The 10,463-nt window shown below is 40.6% G+C and overlaps 1 protein-coding gene across 3 annotated transcripts; it reads right to left on the reverse strand.

The window, feature by feature from the left end:
- Window positions 1-2,887: 2,887 nt before the first annotated feature.
- On the reverse strand, window positions 2,888-8,771 carry LOC147172536 (ubiquitin-conjugating enzyme E2 E1). Of its 3 annotated transcripts, none has more exons than XM_086078043.1 (6): window positions 8,547-8,771; window positions 7,129-7,312; window positions 6,419-6,469; window positions 4,980-5,112; window positions 3,607-3,754; window positions 2,888-3,188 (listed from the first exon to the last, which is right to left on the reverse strand). In XM_086078043.1, the coding sequence occupies exons 2-6, from the start codon at window positions 7,167-7,169 to the stop codon at window positions 3,091-3,093; spliced, it is 471 nt and encodes a 156-aa protein (XP_085934169.1). In that variant the 5' UTR covers window positions 7,170-7,312; window positions 8,547-8,771; the 3' UTR covers window positions 2,888-3,090. The 3 variants fall into 3 exon arrangements, with proteins under 3 accessions (XP_085934169.1, XP_085934170.1, XP_085934168.1); XM_086078044.1 differs by having other exon boundaries at window positions 8,492-8,771; XM_086078042.1 differs by lacking the exon at window positions 8,547-8,771 and adding an exon at window positions 8,309-8,385.
- Window positions 8,772-10,463: the final 1,692 nt, after the last annotated feature.

Genomic DNA, 10,463 nt, shown 5'->3' on the forward strand with positions numbered 1-10,463 from the left:
ATGCTGCGTGACGCGGCACGGAGCAGCAGCAGTAGCCTCACCCAACCTCTTGTTTTACTGCTCATATTCGCACTTGTATGAACATGAAATGACACAAAACGCTAAACAAAAGTATGTAATAGAATGAATTAGCTGATTAGAAGTCATTTATTTCAACCAAACTGAAATAGCATAAATGACAAAACATTTTTTTAACAACAACATTTTTGCCAAACCACAGTAGAACAACACGTTGACTGGTACTTATATTTAAAAGCAAATCAGAGGCATTATGTAGTGCTAAATAATTATAGTAAAATGCCATCTTCAAGATGGATTGTTTGTAGGAAGAAGCACATAAAGTGGATATAAAAAGTCTACACACCCCTTTCAGATGCTAGTTTTTGTGACCTAAAAATACACGATTATAATCATTTCACATCTTTTTTCATATGAATTATACCGGTTGGTACAACTTAATTTAAAACAAAAACATAAATGACTACAATAATGTGCTTGCGCAAGTGTGCACACCCTCTTAAAACAGTATGAGGCTATGTTCAGAATTAACCTGCCAAACAGGAGTCTGTTCACACATGCCACCTTTTAAAATGGCCTTGATTAACCCAAAATAAAGTTCAGCTGTTCTAATAGGCTCCCTGATTATTTTATTTTTTTGCGTTCTAGTAGGTTTTGTGCTAAAACTAACTGACCCCCTCTACCTTAACTAAGACCCTAGTGGGAGCTGGTGAAAAACAACCCCAAAGCAGGATGTTGCCAGCATGCTTCACTTACTCACTGTGTTGTGTACTGTTTTCACCAACCCTGGTTTCATTGGACCAAAAAACATATTTTTCCAAATGTGTTTGGGAGATTTCAAGCGTGTGTTTTTTTGTCTCTAAAGCTTTGACTGAAGACTTACAGCTTTACCTTGAGGGTATTTACATCCATCAAACGTGACTGCTGACAAAAGCAGTAGACGAATGCTTAAGTGTTGCGGGCTTCACAACTCAATCACCCGAAGCGTAAGCGAAATAAACCAATTTTTTTTTTAAAGGCAAAAAAGTAAAATGTTGAGCAATGAATGGTTAAGTCAAACACCTGACCTGAATCTGATTGAGTGTGTAAATACCCTCAAATTACAGCTGAAAGTCTACACATCTTGTTCATTTAATTTCAACTCAAAAGTTGTAGCATTTACAGCCAAAAAGATGAGTTTGTCCATGTCCCAATATTTGTGGACTTGACTGTAAGACGAAATGAGAGATTGTTGTCACAGGAATTTCTGTAATTCTGCATCTTCTTCATGCTGTTGGCCTCTTTGGAAACCTCCCTGACCTGTTTTCTAGTTGCCTTTTATCAGTTTTGGAGAGGAAAAAAATGTCAGGAAAAGCCTACTAGAACCCCTAAACTTAATTTAGGTCAGACACACTTTAAATGGAGGCAGGTGTGTATTGACTTCAATTTTACATGATTTTAAATGGGACTGTTTCAATTCAGAACACAGACACACACTCATTTATAACAGGGTGTGCACACTTGTGCAACCTCATTATGAAATGAAAAAAAAAAGCACACCCTTTAAGCAGCGGACTGAACTGAAGCAACACATGTAGAAAAAGAACATGAGGACTTGATGTATTCGTTATCCTCTGCAAAGAACTATTATAATTCTGCCTAGCAACAAGTGACCAGGGGGGAAAAATGTGTACCAGCTTTCTAACATTTCTTTTTTTATGCTGTATAAACGAAGGATTTGTTTAAATTTAACATTCAGATTTTGAACTGAAAACAAGCGTATGAGACAGGAAGCAAAAACAACCAAATGTTCCAAGGCTGGTATGTGTCCTTGCTCAATGTTTTGTACATAAAAAAAAAAAAAAAAAAACAGTGGCAGCCAACAACACCACCAAGTGAGACATTTTTTCCCCCCTAAGGAGGTTTCCAGTGAGCGTTTCCTGCAGGCGCCGGGAACATTGTGTACGCACAACAGCTGAGAGGCACGCAGTGTTTGCACGTGACACCAGTGCTGCACGGGACATATACACACAGAAATGCCTGGTGAAAATCTGCACAACATATAAATGTCAAATCCCTCTCACGTGGTTTAAACACATTTAGGGTAAGAAAAAAAAAAAAACATACTTAAACTTATTAAAAGACACTTTATAAAGTATCCCTTCCACACCTGAAAAAAAAAATTGAAAACAATTATGATTCATCATATAACAAAAAGACTCGCTCACGCAGTTTGCTATTTGTCACTCGCCGTTCAAGTTAACGATACTGTAATTCTAAAAATTCTGTACTGCAGATTTAATTGATGCAATTTTCTCCAATGAAAGCCTGCTAGCTTGATGCTTGGCATGTACTATGAAATGTCATAGGTCGGCTATAGTAAATTAGCATACATCAGGGGTCACGGACATGCCCCACTCCCACTGCAAGATGATTGGCTGCGGAACCCACTTCAACTCAAGTGAAATTCATACTAACATAAGTAATAGGTTTATGGAGAACTATTTTACCTCTCCCCCAACAATTTTTTAATGGGGGGGGGGGGGGTAACAAGCCTGCATCTGATGGATGTAAATACCCTCAAGTTAAAGCTGTAAGTCTTCAGTCAAAGCTTATCTTGTTTGTTTCATTTCAAATCCATTGTGGTGATGTTTAGAGACAAAAAAAAAACAGACAGTTGAAATCTCACACATTTGGAAAAATACATTTTTTTGGTCCAATGAAAACAGTACACAACACAGTGAGTAAGTGAAGCATGGTGGCAACATCATGCTTTAAGATTGTTTTTCACCGGCTAACACTAGGGTCTTAGTTAGGGTAGAGGGGGTCAGTTAGATTTAGCACAAAACCTACTAGAATGCGCTCGCAAAAAAATAATAATAATCAGGGAGCCTATTAGAACAGCTGAACTTTATTTTGGGTTAATCAAGGCCATTTTAAATGGCGGCAGGTGTGAACAGACTCCTATTTGGCAGGTTGATTCTGAACATAGCCACATCCCGTTTTAAGACAGACCACCAGGAGCCTTCACCACTCCTTCCACTTCCACTTCCTCCTCCCCTCCTCCTCAGCCAACTGTCGCCCCCTGCAGGTTCATGTGGCGTATCGCTTGGTCCACTGTTTGGCTGTTCGGTCATGTTCGGCTCTGTTAGTCGTGTACTGGGTAGCGATGCTTCCCACCAGAGGGTCGGCTGCAGGGAAAGTTGACTTCATTAGTCACTCATCAGACTATACTGCCATCTTGTGCCCGAATGAAATGACAAACTCAACTTTCTCACATTTTAGCAACATGTATCCGGCGCCTGGTATATGTGGGTCAAATTTGGTCAGGGGGACCTCTGAAAATGGGGGGGGGGGGGTCTCAACCTAAAATGGTTGCTTCAAACCAAAATGTCAGACTTCCTGTGTCTTTTTGGACTTGTCATCTTCAGACTTTTTTTGGATGGATCTACTCATGATAGACACGCCTACCAAATTTCCGGTTGCCAAAGCAAAAATGCTTTTATGGTTGATTATTATTATTATTTCTAAACCGTGACGATGATGTGTCCATGTGTTTTAAGTGGGTCACCTCCTAATCGTAATAATAAACAGTAGGGGCGTGTTTACCTGGGTTACAGTCTGTGAGCAGGGAGCAGATGGACAGCAGCACCTTGGAGATGGTGAGGGCGGGACTCCAATTATCCTTCAGGATGTCCAGGCAGATCACGCCCTGACTGTTGATGTTGCAATGGTAGATACGAGTGCGGAAAGTCACCTACAGAGACAAACGCACGAGCAAAAAGAATGGATAAACACGGCATTTCCTATAAATCTCTGCTGGTATCAAATGATCACTTCCATGACTACGCCGTTCCTAGAAAATCACAATGTCCCATCACTGGTGAGCTATTTTTAGAACATGCATGCGGGCTACTCATATGGTCAGTTCTTGGGGGGGGGGGGGGGGGGGCACTTGCTTGCACCACGTGGGTGAAATGAAATATTCATAATTCACACAGAGACATAATAAACTAGTTTAATACAGTCAGTGCTGCTGTTTATGTTGAGTTTGAGGGCAGCCCATTAACCACTGTGCACTTTTAGACAGTACTTGGACGCCACCTAGAGGCCACTTGTGTTATGTGCTCTCACTGTTCATTCTTGTGTTGTTTCATGAGCCAAGGCACTTAATTTTACAAAAGGAAAAACATAACAAAAATTGAGTTTGCTTCATTCCTTGAGCAAAACTTGCAACTCAACTTAAGAAAAAAACAAAACAAATCCCCATTATAATAAACTAACACCACTACCACGTTTTACAAACCTATTTCTGAGAAGCCTTGGTGGGTGCTGCTGTTCTGGTTAGCAAACGGAGTCTGCCCAGCGTGTCGTGTAATATACACATGTAAACAACAGCGTCTCAAATACGTAACTGCTTGTTTCATTTTTTTCCGCTGGTGGGCGGGAAAAAAAAAGTGAGGTATCTATTTGAGGGAGGTGTTTACGTACATGACGCAATCTGCCAATAATTACATTAGCATTGGGCTAAATCTGGTGTATTCACAGCAAAGCTTTGCACGTCCATTAATATGCCACCTCACATTCAAATTCGGAGAAAATTCAACAACTAGGTGGCAATACAAGAACAAGAACAAGAACGCGTTGAGGAAATGAATCGAAGACTCCCTCGTTCACACGGTTGCCCTTTCAAAAATCTGCAGTGAAGCGTGCGGCGAGTCAATGTGGCTTATGGCGCGTTTCTTAGTTGTACACAAATGATTACTTTGTCATTCTTTTTGTAGGTTCGGTTTAGTTGGGGACCTGCTAATTACACGGCATCTCTTCCAGTAGACCTCAGTGTAGCCCAGCAACTCTTGGACTTTATATATTGTGTAAAAACAAAAACAAAGCTCAACACCGCACAAAAATTGCCACGACACCAAGGGTGCAAATGCTGAACCACAGTATAGTGGTGGTGGCAACACGTCATACCAACGTACCTTGGGTGGCTTGAAGGGGTAGTCGGGCATGAAGGCGATGTCCAGGAAGAAGACTCCTCCCTCGTACACGGAGCCTGGCGGTCCCAAGATGGTGGACCTCCACTCATAGATGTTGTCTCCTTTAGGGCCGGCACTGTGCGCGCGCATACACACACACACAAAACAGACAAGTGAGACAAGTGAGAGTGCCACATGAAACCACATCCTGACAACACTCAAATGAAAACATCAGCCAAGAAGGCAGATATTGCTGCAACATTACCGCAATCACTACATTGTAACAATAATCATGCTTTTTTTTTTTTTTAAAGAAATTGGGTGGATCAAGACAAATTGCTAATATGAGTGATTTTTCATGACCATAAAGAGATTTGGTGGCAATTAATTCGTTCAAATAAATAGAGCTAATATCTGATACTTTTATAATGTATGCATCAATAAATGTTCAAATTTAAATGAATTTATCTTCAATTGTTTTGAGGCATTGTTAGTTAAAATAATGACTGAATTTGGGAAAGCTTTATTGGTAATGGTATATAAAAATATTTCATTATTTTTCAGAAATTGCAGTTACTTTTTAATAATGATGTTGGATGCATCATTAAATGGCTGTAAAGTTTTGTTGTTGTTGTTGTTTCTTTTGGTGTGAAAATCAAGTTACTGAAATTGGCAAAAATGGTACTGATAAAAAAATTGATAGAAAATGTTACAAAAGTTTTCTTTCGGAAATCGCAGCTAAAGATAGTTTTTAAGAATTTTCATGATGTTCAAGTGTTTTGTGCCATAAATGAGTTAAAACACAAAACACACCCGGGTAGAATTTACAGGTAAATAGAAAACGCGTTGTCATATCATAGTGAACATTTTTTGCTATTAGAAGAGTGACAAGACAAAATTCCAAATACATTGTCATGTCAGATTTTTTTTTTAACTCCCTAAAGTTAAAATTAACAAATGATTTTGGCTGTGATAGAGTGAACCGGTACATGAATGGCAATAAAAGTTATTTCATTGGAGAGTTTTTCCTCGAATAATTTCCTAAATAAATCCACCCATTCAGCCATTCTCTGAACTACTAATCCCCACTGGGGTCGCAGGCGTGCTGGAGCCTACCCGGCTGCCATTGGGCAAGAAAGGCAAGGTACACCCTGAACTGGTTGCCAGCTAATCACAAGGCACAAAAAACCCAACATCCATTCACAATCACAACAAATACTTGCCTCCCTTTGATCAATCAGTACCAATAAAAATGTCTGTATTAATGTTAGAGATATTTGGATTCGCCCAATGCAACAGCCAACGCAAATCAGATTTAAAAAGTTCGGGGCTCGGGAAAGTCGGTATCACGCTTCGGCTATTTCAGGATGAAGCTGCCCAACGCGATTGCATTGTGCCGTTTTGCTGACTTGAAGACCGTTAAGCATCTGCTTGTGACTGACCTGCAGTTTGGTGGCGGGTCCAGTGTGATGTCAGCCAGCTCTTTCTGAATCCTAAACAAAACACATACAAATAAAAAATGCAATGATTGGCTCAAAATTCAGCTCTGGTGTAGCCACTATAGAGTGCCTCGTTGTTGGCCTTGGGTGGGCTTTGCGCTTGTGCATCTCCCAGAGAAGACCAAAGAGCTCCTTTTTTGAAAATCTGAAGTCCAACAGGACAGCCAGTGTGTGTGTGTGTGGACAGGGGCTTCATGTTGGTGCCACCACCTTAGAGCGCCTCATTGTCACGGTATGGAAAAGCCCTGTGGGGTATACTCCAATCACCGAAGGATTTAAGTGAATGTATTTATAGGCTCCTGCTGCTGCTCACCGCTCCCTCAGGGGATGGGTCAAATGCGGAGAAAGAAATTCGCCCCACTTTTAACTTTATACTGCTCAAACATGCTGCCATGTGTAGCGAGAAGATAGATGCTACATGAGTTAGCGCCCAGCTTTCCAGGACGAGCAGATGTATTTGATTGATAGTTGACAGTTTTGAATACCAGTATAGAGACGTTCCAGTTTGATTTTTCATGATTTTTCATTCAAATTTTCATTTGACAGGGTTGTTAACACCACTCAGTGGTATAACATTTATTTTCACTTTACTGATACTTCAAAAAATGAAATAAAAAAATCGACATATTGACATGAAATAATAGTGATATGACCTCTTGGCGCTGGTGGAAAGCAGCTTGGAGGTCCTGTTCATGCTGGCTTTGCTCTCGCGCTTCTTCTTGCAAGACGTGTCCTTCTGTCTGCTCTGGCTGGACGACGGCGGTGACGACGAAGAGCTGGTGCTGGCACGAGAATCCTCATCCGATATTCCGGTTTGGATTGGAGAAGAACCCGGACCTGGACAACACAACACAGCTTTTTTGGGATAAATGATATCATAAACACATAATACAGTTTTTGATGGGATGCATTCTTCCAGGAAATGAGCACTGTGATCTCTTCTACTTGCAGCATTAAGGATCAAGCTCTACTTCTAGTCTTCAATTGATTTCTGGAGTCATTTCTGAGCGAGTCATACATACATAATACTGTAAAGGGGAAAAACGAACCAAAATCATTGTACTGTATTTTGCAGTATTTTCCAATTGGTCTACAATGGGTCAGCAAAGTGTATGTCAAGGGGCATCCAAGACCGGTCTTCGAGAGCCCCTATCCAGCCATGTTTCCGTCCTCCAACACACCTGAATCAAATATTCAGGATCGTTATCAGGCTTCTGCAGAGCTTGCTTTTAAGCTAATCATTTGATTCAGGTGTGTTGGAGGAAAGAAGGTTCTCGGTGACCGGACTTGGAGACCCCTGCTGTATGTGTTGTTTTTTGGGGGGAGCTGTTAGCATGCGGCTCTTTAAACGCAATTACATCACAAGTCTCTCTAGTTCGACGAAGAACTAGTTAAGCGAGTGCCATTGTTACTCTCACTTCTACATTAAAATGCAAATGATATCGATTGCTGTGATAGTTTAATGAGCTTGATGGCGAGAGGGGTGCCACTTATTTTCAACGTTAGCATCTCTGTTAGCGTACGAGCTAACAGCGCTTGCATCTCATCTCACGCCATTTCTTTCGCTTTTAAACGCCGCTAATTGATGTTAAATTGGACTCAAAGTGCGCACTGTGTTGTCAAAATGAAACAAAAATATTATGGCAGAAAAACCGGTGATGGGCAACGACTATTCATCAGGCCCATCCGAGGCCATGACTACTTCTTGGAACAACGTGGCTGCGACGGACCTTTAAACCAGAAGCTAACCTTCGCGTTCGATGTATTTAAAGGTCTATAAAAGGCACGGGTGGAAGCGTAAAACAAAAAAAGTTTCGAGGCAGACAAAATTACATTCTAAAGCGTGAGGGGAAACGAGTCCGTGCCAGCACATAGCCATAGCCGCTTTTCTGCTATCGTCTATTATGTTTTGTCTCGGATTTATTTATTTATTTTTTAACGCCGCTCGGCGGTCAAAACAATCAGTCAACAATGGAGTCGTAGTAGTCAAAAAAAGCTGTTAAAGACATCACGAACATGTTGTGTAAGCTCGTTCGCCGTGCCCGGCTCGATCACCTGGATCCGCACTCACCCAGTCTTTTGTGTCTGGCGGTGGAGGTGAGGTGGAGATGCCGCAGCCGCAACGTCAACGTCCTTCTTCGCCTTCACCCACGCGCGCGCGCGCGAGATAAACAACAAAGTCAAGCGGAGCCACGAGAAATGCCTTTGGTAAATATTTTTGGAGCATCCGATTGGATTTCAATGAAACAGCAAACGTGTTCCCCCCTCCACCAAGAGCAAAAACGTGCTTGCTAAACAATGACGTCATGGCGTCAAAACAGCAGGGGGGATTGCTGTGTTTTTCTCAAGCAAATGTCTAAGTCAAAGATTTGTTTGGTCTAATTTCGTTAAAATGGAATTGCAGTTTTTGCTCATTGTAGTTTATGGAATGCACAGCAGCCTATTTTGGTAGCAAGAATGTAAAAGAGTTTTCATTTGATTTCTTTGGTTGACATTTCTTTGGTCATGATTTCTGAGGGAAGTGCAATTTGGTTTTAATTGTAGGGTTGCAAATGCTCACCAGATTGAAAAGAACAAAATGTGAGAGTCCTTTTGGTGAACATGCAGTCCTCAAATGATTTCTTTAGTTTTAACTTGTGAGGAAATTGGTATTTCAATTTTTTGGGTCATCGTGAATGATCAACAAATTGGAAAGAACGACGACTTCAGGATGAACTGTCCTCAAAAAACAAACAAACACATTTCTGTTCTTGGTGAACAAATAAGTCAATTTTATTCAAATTTCTTTGGTCCTAGTTTTCAATGGAACCAGTTTCTTTTTTTCAATCTAGCAATCGACAGATTGAAAAGTGTCTCTTTTGAGATATGGATTACAAAATCTTGAGTTGATTTCTTTGGTCATAATTTACAAGGGAATTTTTGCAATTTCTATGTGTGTGTGTCTGTTTTGCACGTAATGTAGCATTAAGAATGTGTAATCAACTGAAAAGTAAATCTCAATATTCTTTTTGAACAAACATTCATTGATTGATTTGGTCAATTGTCCCCTTCGCACCTCACCTTGAAATAAAATTATTACTTTAATATAGCTGCAAATTACTCCCCCAAATAAAAATATGCATTCATTTTTGTTCAACATTTGCTGTTTTTTTAAACGTAATATCAGTAAATTGTTTTATTTAAAAAAAAAAAAAAACTATGTAACTAATTTCAACTAAGAAAATGGATGGATAAAATATGCAACTGACTGACATATGTAGCATTAAAACATTAATACATCTTAAATTCATGTTTGCGTGCCGCAATGTAGTGTTTGTGCAATGAATTGGAGCATGGCAACATTGCAAACTGGACTGGAGTTGTTGACTCACGTGCACACACTTACACACGTTACCTGTAATCTGTTGCTATCTTTCTGGAGGGGAGGTTTTCGTTTTGGATGGGACTCTTTTACGCCCTATGAGGACCTCTAGCGGCCGTCAATGGCACTGACCTGCAGAGTGAGAACAAAGGGGCTCTGCTGTTTCTCTCAGCACTTGCCAGAATTTGGCTTCCTACTTAACGCAACACAGATGCGAAGCAATTGTCAGCGATGCTGCTTATACATAAAATGTACATTGTGTAATGCTGCAATGAGTGTTTATGGTCCAAAGGGAGATCGGCCAATCCAGTTGTGTCGTTGATGGACCAATATCGGCAGTCTCTCTTGGCCCCCCTACTAACAAGCTAGTCAGGGACCCTATGTGAGGGATTAGCAACATGTTATTGCAACTCAGCATTGTTAAGATAAAACGATTCAATGACAAAGAAGCGATGTTGATACAATTATCCAGGATAAAACAAGAGTATTCATTGTTGTTCCAGACAGAAATGACAAGAAACAACAAGTCTTACCTGCCGAAAGATTGCGCAATCACTCATTCTGCACTCACAGGCAAATGTTGAAACGAGGAAATGTGGCAAAAAAAACAGAAAGCAACCAGAGCAG

This window comes from Leptonotus elevatus, chromosome 6 (genome assembly GCF_054856555.1).
Source record: "Leptonotus elevatus isolate MCC_2025b chromosome 6, RoL_Lele_1.0, whole genome shotgun sequence".
Classification (NCBI taxonomy): Eukaryota; Metazoa; Chordata; class Actinopteri; order Syngnathiformes; family Syngnathidae; genus Leptonotus; species Leptonotus elevatus.

Bases quoted from the DNA above. Each gene is read 5' to 3' on its own strand.
- LOC147172536 (XM_086078042.1), bottom strand. From the start codon at position 8,354: ATGGCTATGTGCTGGCACGGACTCGTTTCCCCTCACGCTTTAGAAT. The intron at 6,470-7,128 runs GTCATATCACTA...TGTTTTGTTTAG, and splicing joins CTTTCCACCAGCGCCAAGAG to GATTCAGAAAGAGCTGGCTG. The intron at 3,755-4,979 runs GTACGTTGGTAT...TTGTCTCTGTAG, and splicing joins ACCCCTTCAAGCCACCCAAG to GTGACTTTCCGCACTCGTAT.